Raw genomic sequence first — 17,206 nt, 5'->3', positions numbered from 1 at the left:
AAAGGTATAAGGTGAAAGCAGGGGAGTGGGGATGACTGGATGAAGTGGATCAGCCCATGACTGAATGGCGGAGCAGAGTCGATGGGCCGAATGGCCTACTACTGCTCCTATACCTTATGGTCTTAGACTGTGTGGGTTTCCTCAGGATGCTCCAGTTTCCTTCCAAATTCCAATGGCGTACTGATTAGTTGGCTAATTGGGCAACATGGCCCGGGCCAGAAGGGCCTGTTACCATGTTGTACCTCTGAATAGAACTGTCTGCAATGTCCAAGTATGGTCTGTCCAAGGTTTGTTATAGACTTAGCATTATTTCACCATCTCTCAGCTCTGTCCCTCTTGGAATAAAACCTAGTGCTCATTAGGCGTTTTATGGCCTTGTTAGGCTGTGTTGCAACTTTCAGTGACTGGTGTATTTGTATTGTGAGACTACACCACTGACACTCACAACTTCCTCTTTGTTCTTCCCACGAAAACTTTCCAGCTGCCATTTATCTATGTTGAATTGTTTCCCCATTCTGTACTTTTATAAATAGCCTCCTGTAATTCTATTGTACTTCTTTGTTCTACTGTTAATACCTGCAAGAAAATAAATCTCAACGGAGTAGATGGTGACATATACGTACTTTGAACTTTGAACTTTAATTTGTTGCCTTTAACTGACTATCCCTTCAGTTTGATATCATCCACAAATTTAGATATGTGAGTTTTTGATTCCAGAGTACAAGTTGTTAATGAACATTTGAACAACAATTTTCCTTGTACATGCACCTTCTTTGACAGTGAACAGCTGCAGTGTTTTTGACTGTCACCAGCAGATTTCCATCTTATATTCATTCTTCTACGTATCCTTTGACGGAACGTGGTAGGAATAAAGGTACACACAGAGTGATATATGGATGTAAAGAATCAGCACCTTCATGGATAAATTGGGCAGGACAGCTTCTATCCTGTATTCCTTGCAATTGCACAACAGCTGTCTATCACAAACAACCCCATTTTCAATGGTCCATTTTAAGCAGTAAGTTTATTGCCTTTGATATCTTTGGGGGAAATGGCTATTTAGGAGCCACCTGTAACCTTGTATCTCCAAAACACAGAAGATGAATTTCTGGATCCAGTTTATACAGAGCCAACACCAGGGGGAAATAGCGTCTGATGGATTGGTTCTGACAAGCCTCCAATATTGTCCTCTGACACATTTGGTTCTGACAAGCTTCAGTCCCATGTTCCAAAAGTTCTGATTGGTTCTGACAATTTCCATTCCCTCTTTCAAATGACTTAATTGCTTGTTACTGATAAGTCCAGCTACAGCGTAAAAGGCAGAATTTCCTTGCGAACTGGATCGATAGAAACCCCATTTGCCATTCTAAGCTGCTGACAACTGGTGCAGCTATTGTTGTCCTGCTTGTCCACTCAAGGGATCAGTATCAGGTTAATTATCAGTCTTATGATGTGAAATTAGTTGCTTTGTGGCAGCAGTACGGTGCAAAGACATAACATTACTATAAATTATATAGGCATCCGTTAGTCTCATGAGACCATGGATTTGCACCTTGGAAGGTTTCCAGGGCGCAGACCTGGGCAAGGTTGTATGGAAGACCAGCAGTTGCCCATGCTGCGAGTCTCCCCATAAATTACAAAATAAATAAATAGTACAAAAAACAAGAAATCATGAGGTAATGTTCATGGGTTTGTGGGCCATTCAGAAATCTGATGACAGAGGGAAAGAAGCTGTTCCTAAATTGTTGGCTGTGGGCCTTCAGGCTCTTGCACCTCTTCCTTGATGGTGGTAACAAGAAGAAGGCATGTCCCAGTTGGTGAGAGCCCTTAATAGTGGATGCCAACTCATGAGGCACTGCCTATTGAAGATGTCCTTGATGGTGGGAAGGTTTATACTGGTGATGGAGCTGGCAGAGCCTACAGTCTTTTGCAGCCTCTTGCAATCCTGTGCATTGGAGGCGCCATACCATCTGGAATGTATAAGAATGCCTTTGATGCTCACAGGTATTCAAATACACTGCAGAAATGTTAGGAATATTGGAATTGACTTATTATTATCACATGTACTGAGATACATTGAAAAGTTGTCTTGCAGGCAGATCAATTCATTGCACAGTGCCTTGAAGCAGTACAAGGTAAAATAGTAACAGAATGCAGAATAAAGTAAAACAAGTACAGCAAAATATGCAGTGCAGGTAGTCAATAAGGTGCAAGAAAATAAAGAGCTGAGTTGTAAGGTGGTATATGCTTTCAGGTTGTTGTATCTTCTGCTTGATGGGAGGGTAAGAACTCAATTCAATCCTATTTTAACTGTTGTTCAACCGTGGATGAGTACCCATGAATATAGCCAAACAAGACAGCATTGCTCCAGCGCCAAGGTACAAACCACGGTACCAACAATCACACAGCACAAAGCACACATAGCACACATACAAGGTAGCAAGCACATAAAGATCTCAGTAAGATACAGCCATGCAAAAAAAAATAGTCCAGACCCGAGCCATGAATGCTGCAGAAACCTGCAGTCGAACACAGTGCAGCTTGTCTTCTGCTGAGTGAACTCAGGGGAGTAGCACTGCCCCTGGTGGAGTGCACCAGCTCCAGAGCCTTTCTCCTGGTGGCTCACTGGATGGGATGGGGTCGTTGATTATGCTGAAATATGAGGCAGCAAGAAGTAGAGGCGAAGTCCATGGAGAAGAGGCTAGTTTCCTTGATGTGCTGCATTGTGTCCCACAATCCTCTGCAGTTTCTTGCAACTTAAAGGTACATCAACCAATTGTTACCCCACAGTTAGGAGAAAGAGGAATGGTTAGTCAACAAGACTTAATTCAATGAACAGTGGAGATAATCATTTATCCTCTTGTTCCTCTAGATTAAACTAAAAGAAATCTTTGAGACTCCCACAGAGATCATCCTGATTCTGGAGCTAGTGACTGGTGGGGAGCTTTTTGACAGGTGCGTATCAACCCCAGAGTTCCTTCCTCAAATTGTCTGTTTGACGTGCAGCCAGGTACTGACTTGTTTTCTTGCAAACCTGAAGAAAATTGGTTGTGGATTTGTAAGTAAGAGGCAGTGGAAATCTAAAATAACACAGAGCTCAGTCATCAGAGAATACAATGAGCCTTATTTTTTTTCCGTTCATCAAAAAGAATTGCCTGTTTTTCTTTCGAACTTTTTTGCTTCATTTTTAATTGAGATAAATGTTGGAAGTTTGATTGATCAGCAAAAACATTTTTGTTGATGGAGCTGTAAAAGGTAAGGCCTATGCAGGAGCGGTTGTGGAGCAATGCAAAGCAAAGCCCAGTTCCTTGCTGCCTCTGAAATATGTAAATGTGCCAAGCCGCAAGCTGCAGAGAAATAAATTGCAGATATGCGTCAACTAGTTCAGCAACTTGGAGAAATTAACAGAGATTGGGAGACATTATGGAAATCAGGCAATGTGGGGTTAGTTCTGGAAAGTGGCAGTAAGATAAAAGATTGCCTATATTGAATGGCAGAGAAGAAAACAAGAGGGAACAAATAACCTCCTTCTATTTCTTTATATTCTTATTCAGAAGGTCCAAGAAAGCTCAGTAAAACTGCGATAGTGGATATCCTTGTAGAGTACGAGTAGTTATAAGATGCACTAATCTATTCCCAAGAATAATATGGTTCTATCTTAGAAATGTGTTATTATTCCTTCTTTTGTTGTTGGCCTCTGTCATAAACTCCCTGTGCAAATATGGCAGCAGGTCAAGATGGCGACTAACCAAACACTTCTTAATGGTAGTAGTGAAGAGCATAAGCATTGGTTTAGGTAGAAGAGCTTACATCTTAGAGTCATAGAGTGCTACAGCACAGAAACAGACCCTTCAGCCCATCACATCATTGTTAGTCCATTTGCATGAGGTCCATATTATTTTTCTTAATTATTTGAAGATGTGGAGTTCTCAGGCTGGACTAACATTTAAGTGCTCATTCCTAGTTGCCCTTAAGAAGGTGATGGTGAGCTGTCTTCTTGAACCACCACCAGATCCTTATATGCCCACACCTCCCTCCCTCCCTCACTACCATTCAGGGCCCCAAACTGTCCTTCCAGGTGAGGCGACACTTCACCTGAGAGTCCTTTGGGGCCATCTACTGTATGTGGTGCTCTCGATGTGGCCTCGTGTATTTCAGTGACACCCAACGTAGATTAGGAGACCACTTCTCCAAGTGTCTACACTCCATCCGCCAGAAAAAGCTGGATCTCCTGGTGGGCACTCATTTTAACTCTGCTTCCCATTCTCATTCTGGCATGTCAGCCTACTGCAGCGATGAGGCCACATAGGTTGGAGAGGCAACTCCTTATAATCTGTCTCAACGCATGAATATGAATTTCTTGAGTTTCCAGTAATTACTCCTCCCCTTTCACCATTCCCCATTCCTATTTCCATTTCTCATCCTACCCATCACCTCCCTCTGGTGCTCCTCCTCGTTCCTTTCTTCTATGGCATTCAGTCCTCTCCTATCCAATTTCCCCCTCCTCCAGCCCTTTATCTCTTTCACCAATTGACTTCCCAGCTCTTTACTTCACCCCTCGCCCTCTCCCAGTTCCACCTGTCACCTACCGCCTTGTACTTCTTCCACCACCACCCCCCCCCCCCACCTCCTTACTTCGACTCCTCATATTTTTTTCTCCAGTCCTGATAAGGGGTCTCGGCCGGAAACATCAACTGTTCACTCCATAGAAGCTGCCTGGCCTGCTGAGTTCCTCCAGCTTTTTGAGCCTATTGCTTAATATGCCTTGCCTATTTAATCCTATAAATTAATTTGAGCAAGTGGAGGAAAATTTGTGAAGATATCAGAGGTTGATTTTCAGAGAGGGGTGGGTGCCTGGAACAAGCTTCCGGCTATGATGGCAGAAGCTGATTCAACAGGGATATTTAAGAGACTTTTAGATAGGCACATGGATGGAAGAACACTGGAGGGTTATGGGCTGTGTAGGAGGGAAGTGTTAGCTTGATCGTGAAGTAGGCATGTTCAGATTGGCACAACATACTTCGCTGAAGGGCCCTTCCTGCGCTGCACTCTTTGATTTTGTAAAGAAACAAAGCAACTTGGCCTCTCTGGAATTCAGAAGAACGAGAAATCATTCATTGGATTGAATTGTCACAGGGCTTCAGAGACCATAAGACATGCAGTAGGAGCACAGTTAGGCCATTCAACCCATCAGGTTTGCTCTGCCATCCTATCATGGCTAATCTATTATCCCTCACAACTCCATTCTCCTAAATCTCTGCTTTAAACATACCCTGTTACTTGGCCTCCACAGCCATTTGTGACAATTAACTCCACAGATTCACCACCCTCTGCTAAAGAACTTCTTCCTAGGATTCCTTCTAGGAGAGAGAATATATAAGAAGTGATTTATATATTATTGAGATACAGCGTGGAATAAGCCCTTCTGGCCCATTGAGCCATGCTGCCCAGCAACCCCCGAATTAACCCTAACCTAATCATGGAATAATTTATAACAACCAATTAACCTAGCAACTGGTATGTCTTTGGACTGTGGGAGGAAACCCACACAGTCACGGGTAGAACATACAAACTCTTTACAGTCAGCAGCAGGAAGTGAACCCACGTCGCAGGTGGTGTAAGTTTTGTGCTAACCACTATGCTACCATGTTGTCCCAGTGATGCTCACCCTAGCTGCCATGTTCAGACCCAGTGGTCGTCATCCCACAGTAAGAGGATGGCAATTCATGATTGAGGTGAGAAGAACTTTCTTTGCCAAAAAGCTGGAGCACCTTTGCCATTCTCTGCTAAGAGGACAGGAAAAGATAGCCATAGTGTATTCAAGAGGTATTTAAATACTGCAAGCTATGGGGTTAGTGCAGGAAAATGGCATGGGGTTCAAAGCTCAGCCAGGATCTGGCTGAATGTTGGAGCAGATGTGAGAGGCTGGATGGTCAAGTGGGGCGACTGAGGGTAGAGCAGTGTGCAGGACTAAATGATAACTTTGCATGTTAAATCTGTCTTCCATGTTTAAAAATAAAGAGTAGTGCCTCAGTTACCTTTCTTAGCTGTCTCCTGAAGCCAACAGAGCGTAAACATCTTGGGTGAGTGACCTGACATCAGGAAAGGCAGGTACCATCAGACCTAATTAGTTTCTGCCTTCAAACACTACCTTTGGAGGATATCCATCTTTCTGTAGCAGTATGGTCTAATAACATTGTTAAAGTGTTAAAATGAACCCATGCAAGAGAATCTCAAGGCCTAAATCTTTATAGGGTTGTTAACTAATGTTTTCGGTGATCTCTCAGCACAGGGAGCCACAGTAGCACAGTGTTTAGCACAACATTGTTACAGCCCAGGGTGTTCCAGAGTTCAGAGTTCAATTGCCGCACCATTTGTAAGGAGTTCGTATGTTCTCTCCATATCCATGTGGGTGCTCCGGTTTCTGTCCACAGTCCAAAGGCGTACCAGTTATTAGGTTAATTGGTCATTGTAAATTGTCCTGTCATTCAGCTAGTGTTAAAGAGGTTGCTGGATGGTGAGGATCATCGGGCTGGAAGGGCCTGTTACACGCTGTACCTCTAAATTTTTTTAAAAAATCATATTTCTGCTGAAGTTTTTGCAAATATATAAATAAGATAAAACTTTGTTTATCCTGAAGGAAATTACTGTTGCAAGGTTGTTCAGTCAGAAATATGTACTTAAAGTACAAAATGTGAGAATTGAAGTATGAAAAAATAGAAAATGTGCATTAAAAAGTAATAGTGCAAAATAGAGATGCGCGATGAAACCGTACGCTTAAGGAGGAGGAGAAGTTGTAGAGTCTTATAGCCACGGGGAGAAAGGATTGCCTGTGGCGTTCAGTGGTGGAATTAGTCTGTTACTAAAGGCGCTCCTCTGTTTGTCAGTATGCCATGGAGGGGGTGAGAAGGATTGTCCATAATGCTCCATAGCTGCTGCAGCATCTTCCTCTCAGACACGACCACCAGCAAATGTAGTGCAAAAACCTGTAAAGTGGGGAAAAAAAGAAAAAAACACACTTAAGTTCTATTCTGTGATTTTCACGATGGCAGGGAGTTAATGGCTGAGACATTGGCACTTATCAATTACATTAGCCATTTCCAATGTCAGGTAGTCACTGATTTAAACATAGTACATCCAGATGCAAAGGAAAAAAACTCCTCTTATTGGGCCTGAAAGATGTGCTATATTCTTATTGTACAGTTTGTATTGGTTATGAGACCAATAGTGCAACCTCACTGTGGCCCTGGGTGCAAGGAACAATTAAAATGGAGTTGCATATATTCTTCTCACAGTGCGGAACACTCAGAGGAAAATGTCACATTCTGGATCTGAGGTTTCCTTGAATTATCAGCTATTGCATTCATCACCAAAATGTTAAGACTGTGCTGAGTGGACATTAGGACATAGGACTGTACAGGCCCTTTTTAACCTATTCCAAGCTCAACCTAACACTTTCCGCTCACATACAGTAGCCCTTCATTCTTCCTTCATCCATGTGCCTCTGTTAAATGTCACTAATGCCTCTACCACCACCCTTGGCATGCGTTCCATGCACCCACTACTCTCTGTGTAAAAGAAACTTAGCTTTGACAGCCCACCTACGCTTTACTCCAATCACCTTACAATTATGCCCTCTTGTATTAACCAATTCTATCCTTGGGGGGGATAAAAGCACTCTATCTGTGCCTCTTATCATCTTGTACATCTCTATCAAAATCACCTCTCATCATTCTTTCGCTCGGAAGAGAGAAGCCTTAGCTCGCTTAACCTTTCCTCGTTTGTTGTATCCACAGGATAGTGGAGAAAGGATATTACAGTGAGCGGGATGCAGCTCATGCTGTGAAACAGATTCTGGAAGCTGTTGAGGTGAGTCACCTTAGACATTTCTCACCTTCAGTCGCACTCTTCCTCTCACCTCTCCCTCACCAGCACACCCCCCCCAACAAGCAATCATTTCTCTTTGTGTATCACACAATTTAATGTGTTACACTGTGTCCTGGGAAGTATCGACCAGCCACGTTGTTCTGTGTCAGAAGGGGTCCATTCATTTGAAGTTGGATTGCCTTGGCTTGATATTTAGCTGGTGAGAAACTACAGTACCAAACAAACAGTTTTCAGTACCTTTTCACTCCTGATGATGATTGCACTCTTGCATATTCACTTTATCTGTATAAATCAGGTTTTATTTTTATGCAATAGTAAGGAAACAAAGTTAACGAAAAATTTACCAAAAAACAACAAGCATTGTGAAGCATACCGTTATCACACTAGAAAAGGGACCAGCATGGGCATGAGGGGGTGAATGGCCTCATTGTACAACATTGCTTAACACAAAGGTGGGGTGTTTTTTGTTCCCCTGAGGGTGGTAAATATTTGGAGGTCACTCACGAAGGATGATGGGAGTGGAGGTGTTGATTTTATTTTTTTATTTATTGGGGTGTGGTGTGGAATAAATCTAACCAGCCCCTCAAGCCATGCATGCCGCTCAGCAACCTCCCATTTTAGTCGAAGCCTAATCAGGGGACAATTTACAATGACCTATTAACCTATACGTGCTCGATATTGAGGGACAGTGCAGATCACACACCAGCTGGCCCACAAGCAGGATATTCAGCTGAACTTTATTGACAACACTGCTTGTACAATATGTGAACTCCTCCCATGTGGGGGCGGCTAACTGAGTGGAACAGGATTAACACTATTAACTACCACAGCATCGCCTACCAACTGGAAGCACACACAACGTGCTGGAGGAACTCAGCAGGCCAGGCAGCGTCAATGGAAACGAGTACAGTCGACGTTTCGGGCCGAGCCCCTTCGGCAGGACTGGCATCAACTGGTAGCTCTTTGGACTGTGAGGGGAAACCAGAGCACCTGGAGGAAACCCATGTGGTCACAGGGACAACACAGCATGGCAGCATAGTGGTTAGCATGACAGTTTACAATACAGTCGAAACAGGTTCAATTCCCGCTGCTGCCTGTAAGGAGTGTGTATGTTCTCCCCGTGACCGCGCGGGTTTCCTCCGGGTGCTCCGGTTTCCTCCCACAGTCCAAAGACGTAGTGGTTAGTAGGTTAATTGGTCATTTTAAATCGTCCTGTAATCAGGTCAGGATTAAATCGAGGGATTGCTGAGTGGTGTGGCTTGAAGGGCCAGAAGGGGCGGGGTATCTCAATAAACAAATAAATAAATATTTTTTAAGGCAGCGGTGGCTATTCCTGTAACGCAAGGGTGAAAGGTTAGTGGGGTGAATGGGAATGCGCAGATCGGCTTTCAGTCAGATTGCACTGTTTTATGCAATGGAGGAACAGGCTCAAGAAGCTAAGTGATCTGCTCCTTCCCCTAATTCTTATATATTCATGTAACATTCAGTGATGTCCATGAGGAATACAGTTCCAATGTTAACATTGCAGGCTTGTTCCTTGAATCAATGTGTGGTTGTACAACTGAGAATTGGGTTGTTTAGTGCTGACAGAAGAGAAACCTCTTATCCTGTTCAAATTATTTTGAGGGGAGCCGCGGGACCCAATTATCTCATCCCCATATGAACTGTCCTAGAAACAGGGCTCAGAGTAGAGAAGCTCAGAAACTGGAGGCCATTAACCCCCTCAAGCAACACAAAAAGGAACTCACCGGGTCAGGCAGCATCTGTGGAGGGAAGTGGTCAGTCGACGGTTCAGGTTGAAACCCTTCGTCTTCCATATCACTCCCCAGACGCTGCCTGACCTGCAGAGTTCCTCCAGTACCTTTTGTGTGGCTCCAGACTCCAACGTCCTGCAGTCTCCAGTGTTTCCATTAACCCCTTCAAACCTGCTTTTCTATTCAGAGAGATCATGGCTGATCTGTGCCATTAATTTTCAGTCCGTTCACTCTGGACTCCTCAGCCAGCAGAAATAGTTTCTCTCCATCTGTGCAATCCACCTGATTAATATATTGAAATCTTCAGGTTATTGGGGAAAGCTGACATGTAGCTAATACAGAGTCAGCAGTGATCTCCTTCTGGTAAAAAAAATTCTCTCCCCTTCTCCTCTTCTATTCCTCACCCTGGTCCTTTACATCTTCCCACCTGCCTATCACTCCCCTAGATCCCTTCTTCCTTCCCTTTCTCCTTTCCTATCAGATTTGTTCCTCTCCTGTCCTTTACCTTTCCGTCCCACCTGGCTTCACCCATCACTCTGCGGCTATTCTACTTCCTCTCACCACCCCCCCCCCCCCCACTATTTTTATTCTGTCGTCTTCCCCTTCCTTCCCAGTCCTGAAGAAGCGTCTCGGCCCGAAACCTCGACTGTTTGTTCATTTCCATAGATGCTGCCCGACCTGCTGAGTTCCTCCAGCATTGTGTGTATGGTGCTTTGGAATTCCAGCATCTGCAGAATTTCCCATGTTAGTGATCTCCTCCAGTGGCCATACACCCTCAAGGATTTGAAATATCTAGATGGGAGGTCTCGAGTTGAAATGTCAACTCTTCATTTCCCTCCACGTATGCTGAGTTCATCCAACAGTGCGCTTTTCACTCTAGATTCCTGCAGCTGCAGTCTATTGTGTCTCTGGGCGCTGAAATAACCTCTCCTGTGCTGAAATCCTGTCTGGAGGTTCTCTCCGCCTCTCACCCTTCAGTGTTAGCAGAAACAGGGGGTTGAAATAAACACAGAAAATACTGGAAACACTTAGCAGGTCAGAACTTTTGATGAAGGACCTTCGGTCTGAAGCATTAACTCTGTTTCTACTTCCACAGACACTGCCTAACCTGTTGAGTTATTTTTCAGCATTTTCTGTTTTTTAGTTCAGATTGCCAACACCTGCAGTTTACTTGATTTTTGCCTTGGGTCAGCACTGGACACAGTAGATATTGAAAGGATTTGATAGCATAACTGCTAAAATCTCTCTCCAGGGTTTCTTGTTCTTTACTACATCCTTTGGCGATCAGCATTGTAAACCATTCAAGTACTCCCTGTACCCCACTGTTCCATTGTATCTGGATGCAGAGTCAGTTAACTTCCCTTGTGCTGTCGACTGGGTTATGGAGCACAGAGCCAGTCACTGCAGGAATCAAATGGTGCTTACTACTCCGAGCTGTTTGGAAGGGAAACATTTTTTTCCCCCAAAAGAATATGGATCACTTTGCCCTGTTCTTCACTTGACAGTTCATCGTTTGTATTTTCTTAGAAACTGACTCCCATAGCAAAACCATGTTATTTTTAACATGTTAAAATCTCAGAATGGCCTGTTGTAAGCTGCATTATAAGAGAAGAATGGTTTTAATATCTTACATAGTACAATAAATATCCTATACATTTCAGGCCAGTTGCTTTGAAATTAAATAGTATGCCTGGATTAAGGCTTCATCCACCCACCATCTTATTTCTTTTATTTATCTGTAGTTACATAAACCAACAGTGACATTACTGTATTTTTTTCAGATATCTTGCTTGCTGGCTGAATTTTAATTGTGTATAATTTAGAATCCCTGCTATTCTCAAAATGTAACCTGCGATGGAGGAGTGTAACAAATGGCCAACCTGTGTCAAACTACTTTCTTTTTTTATTCTGTGTGACCAAGCCTAAACAAAAGCTTAATTGCCTCTTCTGAGAGTCACGGACTAACCCAGTGTGAATGTCAGTGACTCGCCGGTGAATTCACTGGGACACATTGTCACAGACTGACCTGGGGTTGTAACACAATTACAGGGCTGTAGATTAGACTCTGGCTGAAAAGAACAAAAGGCTGTGGATACTCAGAATTCAAAATTTTGAAGAAATTTTGCTGGACTCTCTGGGCAGGTCTGCGGAGACAGAAAAAACATTTCAGGTCTATAAATTTCCAGCAAATTCAGATCTCGGTTAAAAATTACCACTCGATCTGAGCTGTACAAAGACACCACTGTACTGTTCTCTCTTAACATCTGATATTTTGGGAATACAGTCCCTTTTACCTCCACCAATCCCATTTACACTGGTCATTTATCTTTGTCATGTTTATCGATTCCAATGGTGTTGTTTCAAGTTTGTTAAGTGTCTGAACTGTCGGACCATGTACACTCAATGGCCACTTTATTAGATACGTAATAAAGTGGGCACTGAGTGCATGTTTGTGGTCTTCTGCTGCTGAAGCCCGTCCGCTTCAAGGTTTGATGTGTTGTGCATTCAGAGATGCTCTTCTGCACACCGCTGTTGTAACTTGTGGTCATTTCATTTAATGTCATCTTCCTGTTAGCTTGAACCAGTCTGGCCATTGTCCTCTGCCCTCTCTCATTAACGAGGTGTTTTCACCCACAGAACTATCGCTCAACTGATGCTTTTTCTTTCTTGCATCATTCTCTGTAAACTCCAGAGACTGGGGTGCATGAAAATCCCAGGAGATCAGCAGTTTCTGAAATACTCAAACCACCTGGCCTGCAACCAAAAACCATTCCAGGGTCAATCGCAGTAAACAATACCAACCATGGGATTGGGAAGCTTTGCTCCAATCATCTCCTTTCAGTCTGGCAATATGTACTTAATTTTTCCTTCTTACAAGGGATGTGGGTGTTGCTATTAAGATTGGCATTTATTGTCTGTCCATATTGTCACTGAAAGCAAGCATGCAAGTACAGCAGGCAGTGAAGAAAGCTAATGGCATGCTGGCCTTCATAACAAGAGGAATTGAGTATAGGAGCAAAGAGGTCCTTCTGCAGCTGAACAGGGCCCTGGTGAGACCACACCTGGAGTACTGTATGCAGTTTGGTCTCCAAATTTGAGGAAGGACATGCTTGCTATTGAGGAAGTGCAGCGTAGGTTCACAAGGTTAATTCCCGGGATGGCGGGACTGTCATATGTCAAAAGATTGGAGCGACTGGGCTTGTATACTCTGGAGTTTAGAAGGCTGAGAGGGGATCTTATTGAAACATATAAGATTATTAAGGGATTGGACACGCTGGAGGCAGGAAGTGTGTTCCCGCTGATGGGTGAGTCCAGAACCGGAGGCCACAGTTTAAGAATTAGGGGTAGGCCATTTAGAACGGAGTTGAGGAAAAACTTTTTCACCCAGAGAGTGGTCGATATATGGAATGCTCTGCCCCAGAAGGCTGTGGAGGCCAAGTCTCTGGATGCTTTCAAAAAAAGAGATGGATAGAGCTCTTAAAGATAGCGGAATCAAAGGTTATGGAGATAAGGCAGGAACTGGATACTGATTGTGGATGATCAGCCATGATCACAGTGAATGGCAGTGCTGGCTCGAAGGGCCAAATGGCCTACTCCTGCACCTATTGTCCATTGTATTGAACAAGAGAAGATAGTGGTGAAATCCCTTTAACAACAAAGCTATTGTGCTTATAGCTGCTGGAGCAAAGTTGATGGGCCAAATGGTCTCATTCTGCTCCTGTCAAAATAAAATGAAGAGACAGAAGGTGAAGATTCCTTCCAGGCTTTGTAAGAATTGAAACTATTTTTAATTTCATTTCAGAAATGCTATTAAATAAGCCAGATATTGTATTGAAAGGGCCAGTTGTATTGAATAATGAGTCCATCATCACTGCACCTTTGGCTCTTGCCTCATCCTCACCACGTCCACTCTATAACAAGATAGGTTTAAATTGGTGTTACTTCCAGACTTTTTAAGCAGAGTTTCACAGTGCATGACCCAGCCATGTAGTGATCTCATTGCAAAATAGGAACTCAATTAACTATACTTAGCTGTCCACAGTGTTAAGTATCCAAAAAAAAATCCTTGAAGGTGTGAGCATTGGGCTTGCTTTTCATAAACCAGCTAAAAATGTAATTGCAGTGTGGATATTTTTTTGTGTGTGTCGGCAAGATAAGCAGTTGCTATGTGACAGGAACCTCTCTCCGGGAAGTTTTGACATTCAGCTTCAGGTTGGATGGCAACCAAGAGTCAAGGATTTGGGTTCAAGTGGTAAGTGGCAGTCAGGATTTCGGAACTGGGTGATCAGCAGAAATTGTGGCTTTGGAATCGGGTGATGACCAGAAATTGGGTTTTTGCGTCACAGCAACTGGTAAGAGGCATAGGTGGAGTGGATAGACAATGACTTTTTCCCCAGGGCAGAAATGGTTAATACCAGGAGGCATAATTTTAAGGTGATTGGAGGAAAGTATAAGGGGATGTCAAAGAAACAGACACAAAATGCTGGAAGAACTCAGCAGACCGGCAGCATCTATGGAAAAGAGTACAGTCATCATATCTGGGCCAAGACCCTTCATCAGGACTGGGAATTAAAAAGATATGAAAAATCAGAGTAAGAAGGTGCGGGGAGGGGAGGAAGAAGTGCAAGGTAGTAGGTGATATATGAGACCAGGAGAGAGGAAGCGGTGAAGTAAAGAGCAAGTGCAGAGGTGTGTCTAGTTAAGTGGTCACTGTGTGTATAAATCTGCTGTAAAGAAGAAGTTAGGCCCCAATATTTACTGAGGTGAGAGTTCCAGTTAATTTGGTCATGAAGCAATGGTAACGAAGGTTAGGGTTTCTGAGTACTGTAGAGTTTTGGATACAAGGCCTGCCTACACTTTTACATTGTTAGCAGATGCCCTGTCCAGGCAGCCTACCTGACTCGTAACCTTGGCTTTCAATCATGTGAGTAACTCTCCCAGAGTCACCAATGAGGAGGTTTTGAGTTTGCTTCTGAGGGAGCAAGTGGAGGTATAAATTGTTTTGTATATGGAATTAGGAAGTTGATCACAGAAAATCACAGGGAGACCTCGTGATGTAACTTGAGACTGTGTTGCTAGACGGTTGAAGGTCACAATCCTTGGGCAGTGCATTGTATCTCCAGAGGAAACAGGTTTGCTCGATGGGACCAAGGGGAAAATGTCTTGCTGCTCTTCACCTTCAACGGTAGAGAATGCATGTGTAAAATGTAAGAGATCTGCCGCAGGTCTGCTTGACCTAACAAGTATTTTTAGCATTTTATGTTTATATTCAGAATTCCGGTACTGTACCCTGCTTTCAGGGAAAAATAGCTTTCTCATACAGCAAACTTTACCACCCATGAACAGCCAGGTTTCCTGAGGTAGAGGGAACTGGACAACTGGAGAGATACATTCAGCATTAAAATATGCAAATAAGGAGTCCATCTTCTGGGGTGAATGGGTTTAAGAAGATTTGGGTTCAGGTTTGAAATTTTTATACATTTTCACATTACGAATGACCCCAAACCATCCATTTTTGATGGTTAGAATTCACCCACACCCTATAGAAGATCTTTTTACTTCTAGCAAATTCCCATTTAATTTTTGATATGTTGACCTGGGAATTTAGGTACATAGCACATTTGGAACTTAGATCAAGACATCCTGGGAAGGGCTTCATTGGTTACTTCTGGGCCAAGTAAACCTCAATGACGTTGTAACAGACAGGGATCCCATTGATTTAGATTCTATATTTTTATCTTCAAAATAGCTTCATCCGATACAAACCATCATCCTATTTCTCCATCTCCCACCCCACCCAACTGATCTCTCTCCCAATACCCCAATAAACTTATCCCACACCTCCAATTTTTCAATTGTCCTTTGACCCTCCAATGACACCAACATTCACAATGGTCCTGACTTCTTTCTCCCAAATCCCACTGGACCTTTGTTCCAGATTACTGAATCATTACTTCCATAAGTAACTCAGTTCAGTCATGCAGTGGAGACCCTCTACTCCAAACACCATGCCATAAGACCATAAGACAAAAGAGCAGAATGAGGACATTCAGCCCATCTAATCTGCTCCACCATTCTCCCTTTCAACCCCATTCTCCTTCCCTCTTGTGACTGATAGTGCCCTTTCCAAACAAGAACCTACCAACCTCTGCTTTACATGGATATACTCAATGACTTGGGTATGTGGAGACTTGCCCTCCACATCTGTCTGAGGCAATCAATTTCACAGATTTACCATGCCCTGGCGAAAGAGATTCCTCCTTTTTGCCTTCAGAAAGTTAGAAGGCATGGGATCCAGGGAAGTTTGGCCAGGTGGATTCAGAATTGGCTTGCCTGCAATAGGCAGAGGGTGGTAGTGGAGGGAGTACATTCAGATTGGAGGGTCGTGACTAGTGGTGTTCCACAAGGATCTGTTCTAGGACCTCTACTTTTCGTGATTTTTGTTAACGATCTGGATGTGGGGGTAGAAGGGTGGGTTGGCAAGTTTGCAGACTTCACAAAGGTTGGTGGTGTTGTAGATAGTATAGAGGATTGTCAAAGATTGCAGAGAGATATTGATAGGATGCAGAAGTGGGCTGAGAAGAAGCAGATGGAGTTCAACCCGGAGAAGTGTGAGGTGGTACACTTTGGAAGGACAAACTCCAAGGCAGAGTACAAAGTAAATGGCAGGATACTTGGTAGTGTGGAGGAGCAGAGGGATCTCGGGGTACATGTCCACAGATCCCTGAAAGTTGCTTCACAGGTGGATAGGGTAGTTAAGAAAGCTTATGGGGTGTTAGCTTTCATAAGTCGAGGGATAGAGTTTAAGAGTTGCGAGGTAATGATGCAGCTCTATAAAACTCTGGTTAGGCCACACTTGGAGTACTGTGTCCAGTTCTGGTCACCTCACTATAGGAAGGATGTGGAAGCACTGGAAAGGGTACAGAGGAGATTTACCAGGATGCTGCCTGGTTTAGAAAGTATGCATTATGATCAGAGATTAAGGGAGCTAGGGCTTTACTCTTTGAAGAGAAGAAGGATGAGAGGAGACATGATAGAGGTATACAAGATAATAAGAGGAATAGATAGAGTGGATAGCCAGCACCTCTTCCCCAGGGCACCACTGCTCAATACAAGAGGACATGGCTTTAAGCTAAGGGGTGAGAAGTTCAAGGGGGATATTAGAGGAAGGTTTTTTACTCAAAGAGTGGTTGGTGTGTGGAATGCACTGCCTGAGTCAGTGGTGGAGGCAGATACACTAGTGAAGTTTAAAAGACTACTAAACAGGTATATGGAGGAATTTAAAGTGGGGGCTTATATGGGAGGCAGGGTTTGAGGGTCGGCACAACATTGTGGGCCGAAGGGCCTGTACTGTGCTGTACTATTCTATGTTCTATGTTTTCTCTGTTCTAAATGGACATCCTTATATTCTGAGGTTGTGCCTTCCATTCTAAGACCCCCCTACATACAAAAATACTCGCTCCACATCCACTCCATCTTGGTCTTTAAATATTTGATAGGTTTCAATGAGTTCACCTCCCCCCACCACCCCCACCCCTCGGGTTCCTCTGAACTCCAACAAGTAC

General features: G+C 43.6%; 1 protein-coding gene across 1 annotated transcript in view; it reads left to right on the top strand.

The window, feature by feature from the left end:
- LOC140187998 (calcium/calmodulin-dependent protein kinase type IV-like) overlaps positions 1-17,206 on the top strand; it is a 148,884-nt gene that overhangs the window by 63,670 nt on the left and 68,008 nt on the right. Inside the window, exons 4-5 of the mRNA XM_072243866.1 lie at positions 2,873-2,955; positions 7,797-7,869. Of these exons, the coding sequence (XP_072099967.1) occupies positions 2,873-2,955; positions 7,797-7,869 (156 nt within the window). The remainder of the gene's footprint in view (positions 1-2,872; positions 2,956-7,796; positions 7,870-17,206) is intronic.

This window comes from Mobula birostris, chromosome 26, assembly GCF_030028105.1.
Source record: "Mobula birostris isolate sMobBir1 chromosome 26, sMobBir1.hap1, whole genome shotgun sequence".
In the NCBI taxonomy this organism is placed as follows: domain Eukaryota; kingdom Metazoa; phylum Chordata; class Chondrichthyes; order Myliobatiformes; family Myliobatidae; genus Mobula; species Mobula birostris.
The sequence above is the reverse complement of the archived record's forward strand: the minus strand, read 5'-3'. Positions and strand labels throughout refer to the sequence as shown.